Source organism: Natator depressus, unplaced genomic scaffold, assembly GCF_965152275.1.
Source record: "Natator depressus isolate rNatDep1 unplaced genomic scaffold, rNatDep2.hap1 scaffold_103, whole genome shotgun sequence".
NCBI lineage: Eukaryota > Metazoa > Chordata > Testudines > Cheloniidae > Natator > Natator depressus.
In genome coordinates, this window is record NW_027439780.1 from 40,178 (window position 1) to 56,848 (window position 16,671).

Below are 16,671 nucleotides of genomic sequence, written 5' to 3' on the forward strand. Positions count from 1 at the left end.
CCGAGTGTGTCCCACGGCTTCCAAAACACGGGCAGAGCTCCCATGTGGGGAAACTGAGGCACGCCCCCCCCCGCTCCCACAGCGGCAGCTCCTTCGACTTGCAGAAGAGGGCCACGCGGCGATGGAGTGGGTGGCTGGGCGGCTCCGGCGTGCCGTGGGACCTCACCGCTGGGGGCTGACGCAAGCGCGGTGAATCAGCCGGACGATCGCCAGCCCCCCCCCGGCGGCTGGACCGAAACTCTCGGTCGCACTCAGCGGAAGCGTCATGCTGCAAACAACCCGCTTTGCACCACACGGGGGGGACCCACTGACCCCCCCACGCCCCCCAGTACAAAATAAATACGGCGCCATGGGGGGGTCATGCGCCAGAGAAGCGAAGTGGGACAAAGAGCCGATGTAAGGTCTTCAGAGACACGTGGCCCCCAGCGCCAGTGTGGGACACAACGAGTGTGGGGTAGGGCGGGGGGGCTGGGAGCCAGGATGCCTCCCCAGCTCTGGGGGCAAGGGGACTAGAGTGGGGGGCTGGGAGCCAGGACGCCTGGGTTCTCTCCCTGGCTCTGGGGGCGAGGGGGCTAGAGCGGGGGGGCTGGGAGCCAGGACACCTGGGTCCTAGCTCGCCTGGCGCCACGTGAGAACCACATACAGGGTGATGACCGCGGCCGGCAGGCAGCCACCGAGGACCACGGGCAGGACGACCACGAGGCCCAGGACGAGGAGGGAATGGGTCAGGGCCTGCCCCAGCCGCGGGGGGCAGCCGGGCGCCCCCTCCCTGGGCTCCCCTGACCACAGGCCCCGTGGCCCTCCGCAGCCCCCCCGGCCTCGCCCCACCGGGGCCGCTGTCCATGCCGGCACCACCACGGCGGCTGACGCTAGCAGCCGCAAGGCCCCGCCTGGGCCGGCTCCCTGGCTCCCGCCCTCCAGCAGTGCTGGGGGGCTGTCTCGCCCCGGGCCGGCGGGCGGGGTGAGCCGGGCGGCCGTGCCCCTCTCCAGGCCCTCGCCCGCCGGGCTGGCGTAATGCCGGGTGATCTCCTGGGCCAGGGAGCTGTTCAGCGCCCGCTCTGGCCCGGCGCAGCCGACCACCAGGTCCCGGTCGCTCAGCAGGCTCAGGTGCAGGGCAGGCAGCCAGGCTGGGGGGGAGCCAGCCGCTTCCGTGCCCCCCGGCCGCCCCCCGGCGCCCCCCAGCTCCTCTGCCCACAGCCGGCTGAGATGGCAGAGGTATAGCTGCTCCAGCTCCGAGTCCACGGCCTCCTCCTCTGCCCGCCAGAGCCCAGCCTGCTCTTCCAGGCCAGCCTCCAAGAACGAGGCCCCTGGCCCCAGAGTGCCGGCCACGGGTGGCTGCGGGGGCTCCCTCGCGGGCGGCTCCGTCTCCAGGGATGTGGAGGCGACCGGCAGCGCCGGGACCTGCAGCAGGGCATGGGAAGGATGGGGGCTGGAGAGGCAGGATCCCCCACAAGTGCCGGGGGGTGCGGGGGGCGATTCTGGCACAGCCGTGCCTCAGTTTTCCCACCTGTGAGACACGGGGCCTGAGCCGGCCTTTGTCAGTGAGATTGGGAGATCTCTGGGGTAGGGGCTGACCCTTGCTGTGGGTCTGCGCAGCCCCAGTCTGGCAGGCAGGGCCGGGCGCTGGGGGGCAGGTGAGGGGCTGGGCAGGGGATGCTCTCCCCTGGCAGGCAGGGCCAGGCACTGGGGGTGCCGTGCGGAGGGGGGCTCAGCAGGGGGCCGGGCAGGGGCCTCTCTCCCCACAGCAACGCTGTTGCCAGCAGTTCATACCTGTCCCGTGGGCTGCGGTGGGGGAGCTGAGGGCGATTCTCTTCGGGTCTCCCTTTCAGGGCTCCCTTCTGGAGACAGAGAGAGACGGGGTCACCCACACTAGTGCTCCCCTCAACCAGCCCGGCACTCCTGGGGGGAAACTCGCAGCACTAGGGGTGACCCCGGTTGGGGGCACTGCTAGGGGGAAGCTCACGGCGCTGGGGGAGACCCCGGCTGGGGGCACTGCTGGGGGGAAGCTCGCAGCACTGGGGGGTGACGCCAGCTGGGGGCACTGCTGGGGGAAGCTCGCAGCGCTGGGGGAGACCCCGGCTGGGGGCACTGCTGGGGGGAAGCTCACGGCGCTGGGGGAGACCCCGGCTGGGGGCACTGCTGGGGGGAAGCTCGCAGCACTGGGGGTGACGCCGGCTGGGGGCACTGCTGGGGGGAAGCTCGCAAAGCTAGGGGTGACCCTGGTTGGGGGCACTGCTAGGGGGAAGCTCGCAGCGCTGGGGTGACCCTGGTTGGGGGCACTGCTGGGGGGAAGCTTGCGGCCCTGGGGGAGACCCCGGCTGGGGGCACTGCTGGGGGGAAGCTCACGGCCCTGGGGGAGACCCTGGCTGGGGGCACTGCTGGGGGGAAGCACGCACCACATACCTTCCGCGTCGACAGGGTTTGGTGTATCTTCATCGCTTGGCTCTTCCTCGCACGGCCTGTGCGGGGAGAAGGACCCAGTCACTGCCCGGGGCCGGGTGGGGGGGTGGCACCTTCCTGGTTCCCAGCCCCCTCCCCGCTCCCCTACCAGAGCCAGGGAGAGAACCCAGGCGTCCGGGCCTCCAGTCTGTGTGGGCAAGGTATTAGTCAGGGCACCCAGGTTCCATTCCAGCTCGACCACACGTGCCCAGCTGAGCTCTAATCGCTGAGTGCCTCAGTTTCCCTTTGTGGAAACGGTTTAGGGATGGTCTCTCTCTGTGTGTCTGGGGTCAGGGGTCTGTGCAGCGCCCGGCGCAAGGGGGCCCTAATCCGGCTCGGCATCTCCACACGAGTAAAACCCTGCAGCTATTTTGGGTGCGTTCCTGGGTTTTCCCCTTTGCTGCGAGTCAGCGTCTGGGAGCCCAGGCCCTGAGATCTGGGGCTGCAAGGGGGCGGGACAGCGACAATGCCAAGACGCAGAGCTCAGAGAGAATCCGGCCCGGCACCGGGTCTGGCCAATCCGGAGTCACCCCAGATTGCAGACGGGTCAGGGCTGGATTCTGATCGCAGCCCCCTGGGGTCAATCCGGAGTAACCCCCGGCTGTAATGGGGACAGAGCTGGATTCTGATCTCAGCCCCCTGGGGTCGATCCGGAGTCACCCCTGATTGCAGAGGGGTCAGGGCAGGATTCTGATCTCAGCCCCCTGGGGTCAATCCAGAGTCACCCCCGGCTGTAATGGGGGCAGGGCTGGATTCTGATCTCAGCCCCCCGGGGTCAATCCGGAGTCACCCCTGAATGCAGAGGGGTCCCCGAGGGCGACTGTCAGACTCCGCCCCAGAGGGTGGGAGCAAGGAGGGCAGGCGGGGGGAAGCTGAACCGGCCGCCTGTGTGTCTGCCTGTGCGGGGCTGTAGACAGTCAGTCGCAGGGGGTGGGGCCCGTGGAAAAAGAAACTTCCTTTGATGCTCACGTCTTAGCGGAGGAGAAACATTTCGGTCACAAACCCAGACACAGAAGGAACCCAGGAGTCCTGGCTCCCAGCCCCCGCTCTCATCACTGGACACCCGGCTGCCCCACACCCACACCGGAGACATGGCGGGGGTTAAACGCCTGCCCCCACTCCAAGCATACAAACTCCTGCCCTGCCGCTCAGCATCTTCATTGCCCCGCCCCCCGCCCTAGAGATGGGGAAACTGAGGCAGAGCAAGGCCTTAGGTGTGGTCTTCGTCCCCGTGAGAACCTAGAGCTCACTCGCTCCCAGCCACCCACCCGCCCGTCCCGTCTCACCGCCCTGTAATTAGCATTCGTTAGGGTTAGGGTGAGGTAACTCTCGTCTCGTCCTGTGTCAGCAGCATCTAATTTCCACGCCAGGCGTCTGGAGAAGGGGGTTTCACCCACGAAAGCTTGAGCCCAAATAAATCGGTTCGTCTTTAAGGTGCCACCGGCCTCCGCGTTGTTTGCGTGGATGCAGCCTACCACGGCGACCCCCTGACACCTGGCACTCATTAGGATAACGAGCCGGGAGCTGGACCCCGGGGTGAAGGAGAAGCCAATAAAATACATGAGATGTATTTATACCCAGACCCCGACGAGACCAGGGCCCCGTCGCGCAGGGAGCCTCCAGACCCCGACCGAGACCAGGGCCCCGTCGCGCCGGGAGCCTCCAGACCCAGACCGAGACCAGGGCCCCTTCACGCCGGGAGCCTCCAGACCCCGACCGAGACCAGGGCCCCGTCGCGCAGGGAGCCGCCCAGACCCAGACCGAGACCAGGGCCCCGTCGCGCCGGGAGCCTCCAGACCCCGACGAGACCAGGGCCCCTTCACGCCGGGAGCCTCCAGACCCCGACCGAGACCAGGGCCCCGTCACGCAGGGAGCCGCCCAGACCCCGACCGAGACCAGGGCCCCTTCACGCCGGGAGCCTCCAGACCCCGACCGAGACCAGGGCCCCGTCGCGCAGGGAGCCGCCCAGACCCAGACCGAGACCAGGGCCCCGTCGCGCCGGGAGCCTCCAGACCCAGACCGAGACCAGGGCCCCGTCGCGCCGGGAGCCGCCCAGACCCCGACCGAGTCCAGGGCCCCGTCGCGCCGGGAGCCGCCCAGACCCCGACGAGACCAGGGCCCCGTCGCGCCGGGAGCCTCCAGACCCAGACCGAGACCAGGGCCCCGTCGCGCCGGGAGCCTCCAGACCCCGACCGAGACCAGGGCCCCGTCGCGCCGGGAGCCGCCCAGACCCCGACCGAGACCAGAGCCCCGTCGCGCCGGGAGCCGCCCAGACCCAGATCGAGACCAGGGCCCCGTCGCGCCGGGAGCCACCAGACCCAGATCGAGACCAGGGCCCCGTCGTGCCCGGAGCCTCCAGACCCCGACCGAGACCAGAGCCCCGTCGCGCCGGGAGCCGCCCAGACCCAGACCGAGACCAGAGCCCCGTCGCGCCGGGAGCCTCCAGACCCCGACCGAGACCAGGGCCCCGTCGCGCCGGGAGCCGCCCAGACCCCGACCGAGACCAGGGCCCCGTCGCGCCGGGAGCCGCCCAGACCCCGACGAGACCAGGGCCCCGTCGCGCCGGGAGCCGCCCAGACCCCGACCGAGACCAGGGCCCCGTCGCGCCGGGAGCCGCCCAGACCCCGACGAGACCAGAGCCCCGTCGCGCAGGGAGCCGCCCAGACCCCGACGAGACCAGGGCCCCGTCGCGCCGGGAGCCGCCCAGACCCCGACCGAGACCAGAGCCCCGTCGCGCAGGGAGCCGCCCAGACCCCGACGAGACCAGGGCCCCGTCGCGCCGGGAGCCACCCAGACCCCGACCGAGACCAGGGCCCCGTCGCGCCGGGAGCCGCCCAGACCCCGACCGAGACCAGGGCCCCGTCGTGCCGGGAGCCACCAGACCCAGACCGAGACCAGGGCCCCGTCGTGCCCGGAGCCTCCAGACCCCGACCGAGACCAGAGCCCCGTCGCGCCGGGAGCCGCCCAGACCCAGACCGAGACCAGAGCCCCGTCGCGCCGGGAGCCTCCAGACCCCGACCGAGACCAGGGCCCCGTCGCGCCGGGAGCCGCCCAGACCCCGACCGAGACCAGAGCCCCGTCGCGCAGGGAGCCGCCCAGACCCCGACGAGACCAGGGCCCCGTCGCGCCGGGAGCCGCCCAGACCCCGACCGAGACCAGGGCCCCGTCGCGCCGGGAGCCACCAGACCCAGACCGAGACCAGGGCCCCGTCGCGCCGGGAGCCTCCAGACCCCGACCGAGACCAGGGCCCCGTCGTGCCGGGAGCCACCAGACCCAGACCGAGACCAGGGCCCCTTCACGCCGGGAGCCACCAGACCCAGATCGAGACCAGGGCCCCGTCGCGCCGGGAGCCTCCAGACCCAGACCGAGACCAGGGCCCCGTCGCGCCGGGAGCCTCCAGACCCCGACCGAGACCAGGGCCCCGTCGCGCCGGGAGCCTCCAGACCCCGACCGAGACCAGGGCCCCGTCGCGCAGGGAGCCGCCCAGACCCAGACCGAGACCAGGGCCCCGTCGCGCCGGGAGCCGCCCAGACCCCGACCGAGACCAGGGCCCCGTCGCGCCGGGAGCCTCCAGACCCAGACCGAGACCAGAGCCCCGTCGCGCCGGGAGCCGCCCAGACCCCGACCGAGACCAGGGCCCCGTCGTGCCCGGAGCCTCCAGACCCCGACCGAGACCAGAGCCCCGTCGCGCCGGGAGCCGCCCAGACCCAGACCGAGACCAGAGCCCCGTCGCGCCGGGAGCCTCCAGACCCCGACCGAGACCAGGGCCCCGTCGTGCCGGGAGCCTCCAGACCCCGACGAGACCAGGGCCCCGTCGCGCCGGGAGCCACCAGACCCAGATCGAGACCAGGGCCCCGTCGCGCCGGGAGCCTCCAGACCCCGACCGAGACCAGGGCCCCGTCGTGCCGGGAGCCTCCAGACCCCGACGAGACCAGGGCCCCGTCGCGCCGGGAGCCACCAGACCCAGATCGAGACCAGGGCCCCGTCGTGCCGGGAGCCACCAGACCCCGACGAGACCAGGGCCCCGTCGCGCCGGGAGCCTCCAGACCCCGACCGAGACCAGGGCCCCGTCACGCCGGGAGCCACCAGACCCAGACCGAAACCAGGGCCCCGTCGCGCCGGGAGCCACCAGACCCCGACCGAGACCAGAGCCCTGTCGCGCCGGGAGCCGCCCAGACCCCGACCGAGACCAGGGCCCCGTCGCGCCGGGAGCCTCCAGACCCCGACGAGACCAGGGCCCCGTCGCGCCGGGAGCCTCCAGACCCCGACCGAGACCAGGGCCCCGTCGTGCCGGGAGCCTCCAGACCCCGACGAGACCAGGGCCCCGTCGCGCCGGGAGCCACCAGACCCAGATCGAGACCAGGGCCCCGTCGTGCCGGGAGCCTCCAGACCCCGACGAGACCAGGGCCCCGTCGCGCCGGGAGCCACCAGACCCAGATCGAGACCAGGGCCCCGTCGTGCCGGGAGCCACCAGACCCCGACGAGACCAGGGCCCCGTCGCGCCGGGAGCCTCCAGACCCCGACCGAGACCAGGGCCCCGTCACGCCGGGAGCCACCAGACCCAGACCGAAACCAGGGCCCCGTCGCGCCGGGAGCCACCAGACCCCGACCGAGACCAGGGCCCCGTCGCGCCGGGAGCCTCCAGACCCCGACGAGACCAGGGCCCCGTCGCGCCGGGAGCCTCCAGACCCCGACCGAGACCAGGGCCCCGTCGCGCCGGGAGCCGCCCAGACCCCGACGAGACCAGGGCCCCGTCGCGCCGGGAGCCGCCCAGACCCCGACGAGACCAGGGCCCCTTCACGCCGGGAGCCGCCCAGACCCAGACCGAGACCAGGGCCCCGTCGCGCCGGGAGCCTCCAGACCCCGACCGAGACCAGGGCCCCGTCGCGCCGGGAGCCGCCCAGACCCTGACGAGACCAGGGCCCCGTCGCGCCGGGAGCCGCCCAGACCCCGACGAGACCAGGGCCCCTTCACGCCGGGAGCCGCCCAGACCCAGACCGAGACCAGGGCCCCGTCGCGCCGGGAGCCGCCCAGACCCTGACGAGACCAGGGCCCCGTCGCGCCGGGAGCCGCCCAGACCCCGACCGAGACCAGGGCCCCGTCGCGCCGGGAGCCACCAGACCCCGACCGAGACCAGGGCCCCTTCACGCCGGGAGCCGCCCAGACCCAGACCGAGACCAGGGCCCCGTCGTGACGGGAGCCTCCAGACCCCGACGAGACCAGGGCCCCGTCGCGCCGGGAGCCGCCCAGACCCCGACGAGACCAGGGCCCCGTCGCGCCGGGAGCCGCCCAGACCCCGACGAGATCAGGGCCCCTTTGCACTGGGTGCTGCCCAGACCCCGACGAGACCAGGGCCCCGTCGTGCCGGGAGCCGCCCAGACCCTGAGCGAGACCAGGGCCCCGTCGCGCCGGGAGCCTCCAGACCCCGACGAGACCAGGGCCCCGTCGCGCCGGGAGCCGCCCAGACCCCGACCGAGACCAGGGCCCCGTCGCGCCGGGAGCCGCCCAGTCCCCAACCGAGATCAGGGCCCCGTTGCGCCGGAGCCACCAGACCCCGATGAGACCAGGACCCTGTCGTGCCGGGAGCCACCAGACCCCGACGAGACCAGGGCCCCTTTGCACCAGGTGCTGCCCAGACCCCAACGAGACCAGGGCCTGTTGCGCCGGACGCTGCCCAGACCCCGCCTGAGATTCTGGTGCAGAAATGCCCATATTGGGCCCTTTTATCCACCTATCTACCCACTTTAAATGTGATCTCTGACAAACTCAGCCGACCGCAAAAGACTTTTCACTCCCCGCTCGGCTCGTTATTAACTCTGTTTCCTGCCCCTTTTGGAAACCACTTTTGCTGCCCGAGTTTCAGAGAAAACACCCCGGCGAAGTGATTTCACCTTCTCTCCGCAGCCCTCGTTCTCGGTTTTTTTAGAAATAATAGATGACGGCGCTGCCCCATTTCCCCCGCAGCTTGTTTTTCACTACGCAGAACTCGCCCGCCGGCAGCTGGAAACGCGATGGTGAAATTTCAGACCACGAGGGGCGGGGGCTTTAACCTGAACTGCCTTTCTCCTCGCTCTGCCTCGGGCGTTGGAGTTCAATCCCCCGGCCGGCCTGTCCCCTCCTAGAACCACCGGCAGATCTGCACCGACAGCCCGCATGGGGTTGCTCGCCTCCCAACGTGCACTAGTGCAAGGCAGGCGTGAAAGCCCTTCATCGAGACCCCATGGTGAATTCTGGTTGGGGAGCCTTGCACACTTGCCTTGCACTAGTACTGAGACACACAGTGCAGCGGGGTGAATGCTGACCTGGGAATGTTTCACAGTCACTTTGAACGAGTGCTAACACATGCACCTGCTTTGGGGGCATTGCACACTGGCTTTGCACTAGTGCTATCCTGTGCATGAGAGAGGAGGGCATTGTGATTTGGGAGCGTTTCACACTCACTTTTCAGTAGTGCAAATAATAGCACAAGGGAACAGTGTGAGTTCTGGATTGAGAGCATTACACATGCACTTTGCACGTGTGCAAATGACTGCACAAAGGAGCAGGGCGAATTCTGATTTGGGAGCATTGAACACTCACTTTGCACTACTGCTAACATTTGCAAGAGGAAGCAGGGCAAATTGTGATTTGGGAGTGTTTCACATCCACTTTTCACTCGTGCAAGTGATAGCACAAGGGAAGAGGGTGAATTCTGGTTTGGGAGCATTACACACACACTTGGCATTCATGGGAACAAGTGCACACGGGAGCAGGGTGAGTTCTGACTTGGGAGCATTGCACACTTGCTCTGCACTAGTGCTAATGCTTGCACCTGATCTGGAAGCAATGCACACTCACTTTGCACAAGTGCTGATGCTTGCACAGACCAACAATGCCACCCTGCCCAAATGAAACCTTTCCCCTCTCACTTGCTGATCCTCTGTCCGCAGTTTAAACCCACCCCGAGACCTCCAACATCTCCCCCCAACACTCTGTGCCCTGTGGGGCAGGGACTATCTCAGAAGGAGGGCGGGAAAAGGCAGGGTCCCTCCCCATATAACCTGCCCCTTGTAATTCAGAGCAGTGTCTGGGCTGCTCTTCCATAGGCTCTGCACCCCCTGATAAACTGGAGGGATTTGGGGGCTCAGAGTCATGGGGATTGGGGGGGCTCAGAGTCCGAGATTGGGGGATTTGGGGGGCTCAGAGTCACAGGGATTGGAGGGATTTGGGGGGCTCAGAGTCACAGATCTGGGGGATCAAGGGGCTCAGAGTCACGGGGATTGGGGGGCTCAGAGTTATAGATGGGGCGGATATGGGGGGCTCAGAGTAATGGGGATCGGGGGGATTTTGGGGGCTCAGAGTCACAGATCGGTGGTATTTGGGGGGCTCAGAGTCATTGGGATCGGGGGGATTTCGGGGGCTCAGAATCACAGATTGGGGGGATTGAGGGGCTCAGAGTCACAGGGATTGGGGGGCTCAGAGTCATAGATCGGGGGGATGTGGGGGGCTCAGAGTCACGGGAATCCGGGGGATTTCGGGGGCTCAGAGTCACAGATCGGGGGGATTAAGGGGCTCAGAGTCACAGGGATTGGGGGGCTCAGAGTCATAGATCAGGGGAATGTGGGGGGCTCAGATTCATGGGGATCAGGGGGATTTCGGGGGCTCAGAGTCACAGATTGGGGGCTTTGGGGGGCTCAGAGTCACAGGGAGTGGGAGGATTTCGGGGGCTCAGAGTCACAGATCAGGGGGATTGGGGGGCTCAGAGTCACAGGAATCAGGTGGATGTGGGGGCTCAGAGTCATAGGGATCGGGGCAATTGGGGGCTCAGATTCATGGGAGTCAAAGTCACGGGTATTGGGGGGATTTGGGGGGCTAAGAGTCATGGGGATCGGGGGGCTGTGGGGGCTCAGAGTCACGGGGATCGGGGGGATTGAGGGGCTGAGAATCTCAGGGATCGGGGGGATTTGGGGGCTCAGAATCACAGATCAGGGGAATTGAGAGGCTCAGAGTCACGGGGATCGGGGGGGATTTCGGGGGCTGAGAGTCAAAGATTGGGGGGATTGAGGGGCTCAGAGTCACGGGGACTGGGGGGCTCGGAGTCATAGATCGGGGGAATGTGGGGGGCTCAGAGTCATGGGGATCAGGGGGATTTCGGGGGCTCAGAGTCACAGATGGGGAGTTTTGGGGGGCTCAGAGTCACAGGGATCGGGAGGATTTGGGGGGCTCAGAGTCACAGATCAGAGGGATTCAGGGGCTCAGAGTCATGAGGATTGGAGGGATTTGGGGGGCTCAGAGTCACAGATTGGGGGCCTTGGGGGGCTCAGTGTCAAAGGGATCGGGGGGATTTGAGGGCTCAGAGTCACAGATCAGGGGGATTGAGGGGCTCAGAGTCATGGGGATCAGGGGGGATTTCGGGGGCCTAGAGTCACAGATTGGGGGGATTGAGGGGCTCAGAGTCACAGGGATTGGGGGGCTCAGAGTCATACATCAGGGGAATGTGGGGGGCTCAGAGTCATGGGGATCAGGGGAATTTCGGGGGCTCAGAGTCACAGATTGGGGGCTTTGGAGGGCTCAGAGTCACAGGGATTGGGAGGATTTGGGGGGCTCAGAGTCACAGGAAATCGGGGGGGTGTGGAGGCTCAGAGTTACAGATTGGGGGTATTGGGGGCTCAATCATGGGGATCAGAGGGATTTGGGGGCTCAGAGTCACAGATAAGGGGGATTGGGGGGCTCAGAGTCATGAGGATTGGGGGATTTGGGGGGCTCAGAGTCACGGGGATCAGGGGGATTGAGGGGCTCAGAGTCACAGGTCAGGAGAATTGAGGGGCTCAGAGTCACAGATCGGGGGGATTGAGGGGCTCAGAGTCACGGGGATCAGGGGGATTGAGGGGCTCAGAGTCACGGGGATCGGGAGGAATTGGGGGGGCTCAGAGTCACGGGATCGCGGGGATTTGGGGGGCTCAGTCATGGGGATTGGGGGAATAGGGGATTCAGAGTCACAGATCAGGGTTTGGGGGGCTCAGAGTCATGGGATCGGGGGGCTGTGGGGGCTCAGAGTCACGGGGATCAGGGGGATTCAGGGGCTCAATGTCACAGGGATTGCGGGGCTCAGAGTCACGGGGATCGGGGGATTTGGGGGCTCAGAGTCACAGGGATTGGGGGTATTTGGGGGGCTCCGAGTCATGGGAATTGGGGGCTGTGGGGGCTCAGAGTCACAGATTTGGGGTATTGGGGGGCTTAGAATCACGGGGATTGGGAGGATTTGGGGGGTTCAGAGTCATGGGGATCGGGGGGATTGGGGGGCTCAGAGTCATGGGGATTGGGGGGATGTGGGGGCTCAGAGTCAGGGGGATTGTGGGGCTCAGAGTCACGGGGATCAGGGGGATTGAGGGGCTCAGATTCACGGGGATCGGGGGGAATTGGGGGGCTCAGAGTCACAGATTGGGCGATTGGGGGACTTAGTGTCACAGATTGGGGGGATTAAGGGGCTCATTCACAGATAGGGGGATTTGGGGGGCTCAGAGTCATGGGGATTGGGAGGATTGGGGGGCTCATTCACAGATGGGGGATTTGGAGGGTTCAGAGTCACAGGGATCAGGAGGATTTGGGGGCTCAGAGTCACAGGGATCAGGAGGATTTGGGGGCTCAGAGTCACAGATCGGAGGGATTCGGGGGCTCAGAGTCATGAGGATTGGGGGATTTGGGGGCCTCAGAGTCATGGGGATCGGGGGGCTGTGGGGGCTCAGAGTCACGGGGATCGGGGGGATTGAGGGGCTCAGAGTCTCAGGGATCGGGGGGATTTGGGGGCTCAGAGTCATAGATCGGGGGGATTGAGGGGCTCAGAGTCACGGGGATTGGGAGGAATTGGGGGTCTCAGAGTCACGGGATAGCAGGGATTTGGGGGGCTCAGTCACGGGGATCAGGAGGAATTGGGGATTCAGAGTCACAGATCAGGGTTTGGGGGGCTCAGAGTCACGGGGATCAGTGGGATTCAGGGGCTCAATGTCACAGGGATTGGGGGGCTCAGAGTCACGGGGATCGGGGGATTTGGGGGGCTCAGAGTCATGGGGATCAGGGGGCTGTGGGGGCTCAGAGTCACAGATTTGGAGTATTGGGGGGCTCAGAATCACGGGGATTGGGGAGATTTAGGGGGTTCAGAGTCATGGGATTGGGAGGATTGAGGGGCTCAGTGTCATGGGGATTGGGGGGCTCAGAGTCACAGAACGGGGGGATGTGGGGGCTCAGAGTCAGGGGGATTGTGGGGCTCAGAGTCACAGGGATCGGGGGGATTGAGGGGCTCAGAGTCACGGGGATCGGGAGGAATTGGGGGGCTCAGAGTCACGGGGATTGGGGGGATGTGGGGGCTCAGAGTCAGGGGGATTGTGGGGCTCAGAGTCACGGGGATCAGGGGGATTGAGGGGCTCAGAGTCACGGGGATCGGGAGGAATTGGGGGGCTCAGAGTCACAGATCGGGCGATTGGGGGATTTAGTGTCACAGATTGGAGGGACTGGGGGGCTCATTCACAGATAGGGGGATTTGGGGGGCTCAGAGTCATGGGCATTGGGGGGAATTGGGGGGTTCAGTGTCACAGATCAGGGGATCTGGGGGGCTCACAGTCACAGGGATTGGGGGGATTTGGCGGTTCTCACAGGGGGTCCCGGGAGGACGGTGGGATTTTACCTCATCCTCTCCGGCCTCATGCAACTCTTCAGCTGCCGCCCCAGGCCGGCAGTGCTGGGGGTCGCCCGGGGCGGGGGCAGGCCCTTCATCACCACGCTGTAGTTCTTCCCCTGGTTATTGGCCCAGTAGACGCCCTCGTCGGTCTGGTACCGGATCACGAAATCCAGCCGGGCTTCGTCCCCCTCCTCCTCCCCCTCCTGGCCGGGGCCGAAGGGCAGGCTGAAGGCGAAGCGGTCGCTCAGCCCCCCGTCGGGCGAGCCCCCCGGCACATAGCAGGCGGGGTGGTCGCGGTAGGTGCGCCAGCGGTCCCGGCTGGCTCGCACGTGCACGGCTTTGCGGTAGGCCACGTTCAGCACCCGCACGGTGCCCCGCAGCCGCCAGGGCTCGCCCGGCCCCGGGGCCAGCACCTCCTCCAGCTCCACCATGGCCCGGCGCAGCCGCGCCAGCCGCTCCGGCTCGCCCTGCCCCGGCGGGGGCAGCACGAAGGCGGGCAGCAGGTAGGGGGCGGGGGGTGGCTGGCCGGTGGGGGGCAGCACCTCGGGGGGCGACTCGGGTGAGGGGGGCGGCCAGGGCTGGTAGCGCCGCAGACGGGTCAAAGGCAAGCCCAGGGCATCGGCAAACAGCACCCGGCGCGCCCCTGCGACAGGCTGGGAGAGCGGCTCCTCGCCGTGCCCCGCGGCATGCTGGGAGAGCGGCTCTTCACTGTGCCCCGCGGCATGCTGGGAGAGCGGCTCCGGCCCGTACCCCAGGGCATGCTGGGAGAGCGGCTCCTCGCCGTGCCCCGCGGCATGCTGGGAGAGCGGCTCCTCGCCGTGCCCTGTGGCATGCTGGGAGAGCGGTTCTGGGCTGTGCCCCGTGGCATGCTGGGAGAGCGGCTCCTCGCCGTGCCCCATGGCATGCTGGGAGAGCGGTTCTGGGCTGTGCCCCAGGGCATGCTGGGAGAGTGGCTCCAGGCCGTGCCCCGTGGCATGCTGGGAGAGCAGCTCCTCGCCGTGCCCCGCGGCATGCTGGGAGAGCGGCTCCTCGCCGTGCCCCGCGGCATGCTGGGAGAGCGGCTCTTCGCCGTGCCCCGCGGCATGTTGGGAGAGCGGCTCCTCGCCGTGCCCCGCGGCATGCTGGGAGAGCGGCTCCTCGCCGTGCCCCATTACATGCTGGGAGAGTGGCTCTTCGCCGTGCCCCGCGGCATGCTGGGAGAGCGGCTCCTCGCCGTGCCCCGCTGCATGCTGGGAGAGCGGCTCCTCGCCGTGCCCCGTTACATGCTGGGAGAGCGGCTCTTCGCCGTGCCCCAGGGCATGCTGGGAGAGTGGCTCCAGGCCGTGCCCCGTGGCATGCTGGGAGAGCGGCTCCTCGCCGTGCCCCGCGGCATGCTGGGAGAGTGGCTCTTCGCCGTGCCCCGCGGCATGCTGGGAGAGTGGCTCTTCGCCGTGCCCCGCGGCATGCTGGGAGAGCAGCTCTTCGCCGTGCCCCATGGCATGCTGGGAGAGTGGCTCCGGCCCGTACCTCAGGGCATGCTGGGAGAGCGGCTCCTCGCCGTGCCCCGCAGCATGCTGGGAGAGCGGCTCTTCGCCGTGCCCCAGGGCATGCTGGGAGAGCGGCTCCTCGCCTTGCCCCATGGCATGCTGGGAGAGCGGCTCTTCGCCGTGCCCCGCGGCATGCCTGGAGAGCGGCTCTTCGCCGTGCCCCATGGCATGCTGGGAGAGCGGCTCCGGCCCATACCCCAGGGCATGCTGGGAGAGCGGCTCCTCGCCGTGCCCCGCAGCATGCTGGGAGAGCGGCTCTTCGCCGTGCCCCGCGGCATGCTGGGAGAGCGGCTCCAGCCCGTACCCCAGGGCATGCTGGGAGTGGGGTTGCCCCATGGCCTGCTGGGAGGTTGGCCCTTGGTGTTGCCCTGCAGCATGCTGGGAGTGGGGCTGTCCCGGGGCATGCTGGGAAAGCTGCCAAGCGGGGAGCGGGGGGGGCTCCTGCTCCCCCGCCCGGGGCCGGCGCAGGGGGGGCCGCGGGGAGGGGGAGGCCGCGCCGGCCATGGCGGCGGCGGCGGCGGCGGCTGGGGGGGGCGGAGCGAGGCGGGGGGCGGAGCCAAGGAGGGGGCGGGGGAGGGAGAACCCGGGAGGGGCGGGGGGCAGGGCAGTGGGATGAGCGGGGGGGTGGGTTGTGGGGGCTGGGGGCAGGGCAGGGGGTTGTGGGGGGGATGGGGGAGGGGCTGGGGGCAGGGCAGGGGGGCGGGGGGCTGGTAACTAATGACGCCCAGGCTCTCTGCCCTCCCCCGAGCCCCCCTTTCCCTGCCCCCCAGCCCACCCGGGCCCCGAGCCGGCTAAGCAGGGTCACCAGCAGCCTGCAGCATTCAGCCCCCCCCACCCACAGACCTCTGCCCCTCCGTCCGCCTGTCCGTCCCCACACAAATAGCCCCCTCCGCCTGCATGTCTGTGCCCATGCCCACCCCTGCGCCTGTCTGTCCGTCCGTCCCCATACACCCCTCCGTCCGCCTGTCCCTAAGCCACACGCTCACCCCTCCGCTTGTCTGTCTGTCCCCACGCCCCTCCCTCCGCCTGACCGTCCGTCCCTATACACCCCTCCGTCCGGCTGTCTGTCCATCCACACTCGCCCCTCCGCCTGTCTGTCCCCCCATACACCCCTCCATCCGCCTGTCCCTAAGCCACATGCTCACCCCTCTGTCTGCCTGTCTGTCCCCACGCACACCCCTCAGCCTGACTGTCCATCCCTATACACCCCTCCGTCCGCCTGTCTGTCCCCCCATACACCCCTCCATCCGCCTGTCTGTCCCTAACCCACACGCTCACCCCTCTGTCTGTCTGTCCCCACGCACACCCCTCCGCCTGTCTGTCCATCACCATGCACAGCCCTCTGCTCACGTGTCTGTCCATACACACACCCCTCCGTCCATCCATCCCCACGCACACCCCTCCGTCCGCCTGTCTGTCCTCATGCACACCCCTCCGCCCGTCTGTGTGTCCAGCCCCACTCACCCCTCCTCACCAGGGCAGGGTCAGACAGCGCCAGCCGCCCCGCGAGGGGACCCGGACCCTGGGGGGGACAGATGGCAGGGACGAGCCACTGCCCGGCTCTGGGGGGGACGGGCGGTGCCGGGGGGCGCCTGCGGGCCCGGCTCGGCAGGGACAGGTGGTGCTGGGAGGTGCCTGCGGGCCCGGCTCTGGGGGGGGACGGGCGGTGCCGGGGGGCGCCTGCGGGCCTGGCTGGGGGGGGCGGGCGGTGCCGGGGGGCGTCTGTGGGCCCGGCTGGGGGGGCGGGCGGTGCCGGGGGGGCCTGCGGGCCCAGCTGGGGGGGGCGGGCAGTGCCGCGGGGCGTCTGCGGGCCCCGCTGGGGGGGTCGGGCGGTGCCGGGGGGGCCTGCGGGCCCGGCTGCGGGGGCGGGCGGTGCCGGGGGGGCGGGCGGGCCCGGCTGGGGGGGCGTGCGGGCCCGGCTGGGGGGGCGGGCGGTGCCGGGGGGGCCTGCGGGCCCGGCTGGGGGGGGCGGGCCCCGTCTCAGGTCAGCCGGCTGCCGTCTCTCCGGCGCAGTGAAAGTTGCCCGCGCCCCGACCTGACCCTGGAGTTCCC

At 68.7% G+C, this 16,671-nt stretch overlaps 1 protein-coding gene across 1 annotated transcript; it reads right to left on the reverse strand.

Moving 5' to 3' along the window:
• Positions 1–609: 609 nt before the first annotated feature.
• PPP1R3F (protein phosphatase 1 regulatory subunit 3F) lies at positions 610–14,998 on the reverse strand. Its single transcript, XM_074941615.1, has 4 exons — positions 13,100–14,998; positions 2,404–2,459; positions 1,771–1,838; positions 610–1,401 (listed from the first exon to the last, which is right to left on the reverse strand). The coding sequence occupies exons 1-4, from the start codon at positions 14,953–14,955 to the stop codon at positions 610–612; spliced, it is 2,772 nt and encodes a 923-aa protein (XP_074797716.1). The 5' UTR covers positions 14,956–14,998.
• Positions 14,999–16,671: the final 1,673 nt, after the last annotated feature.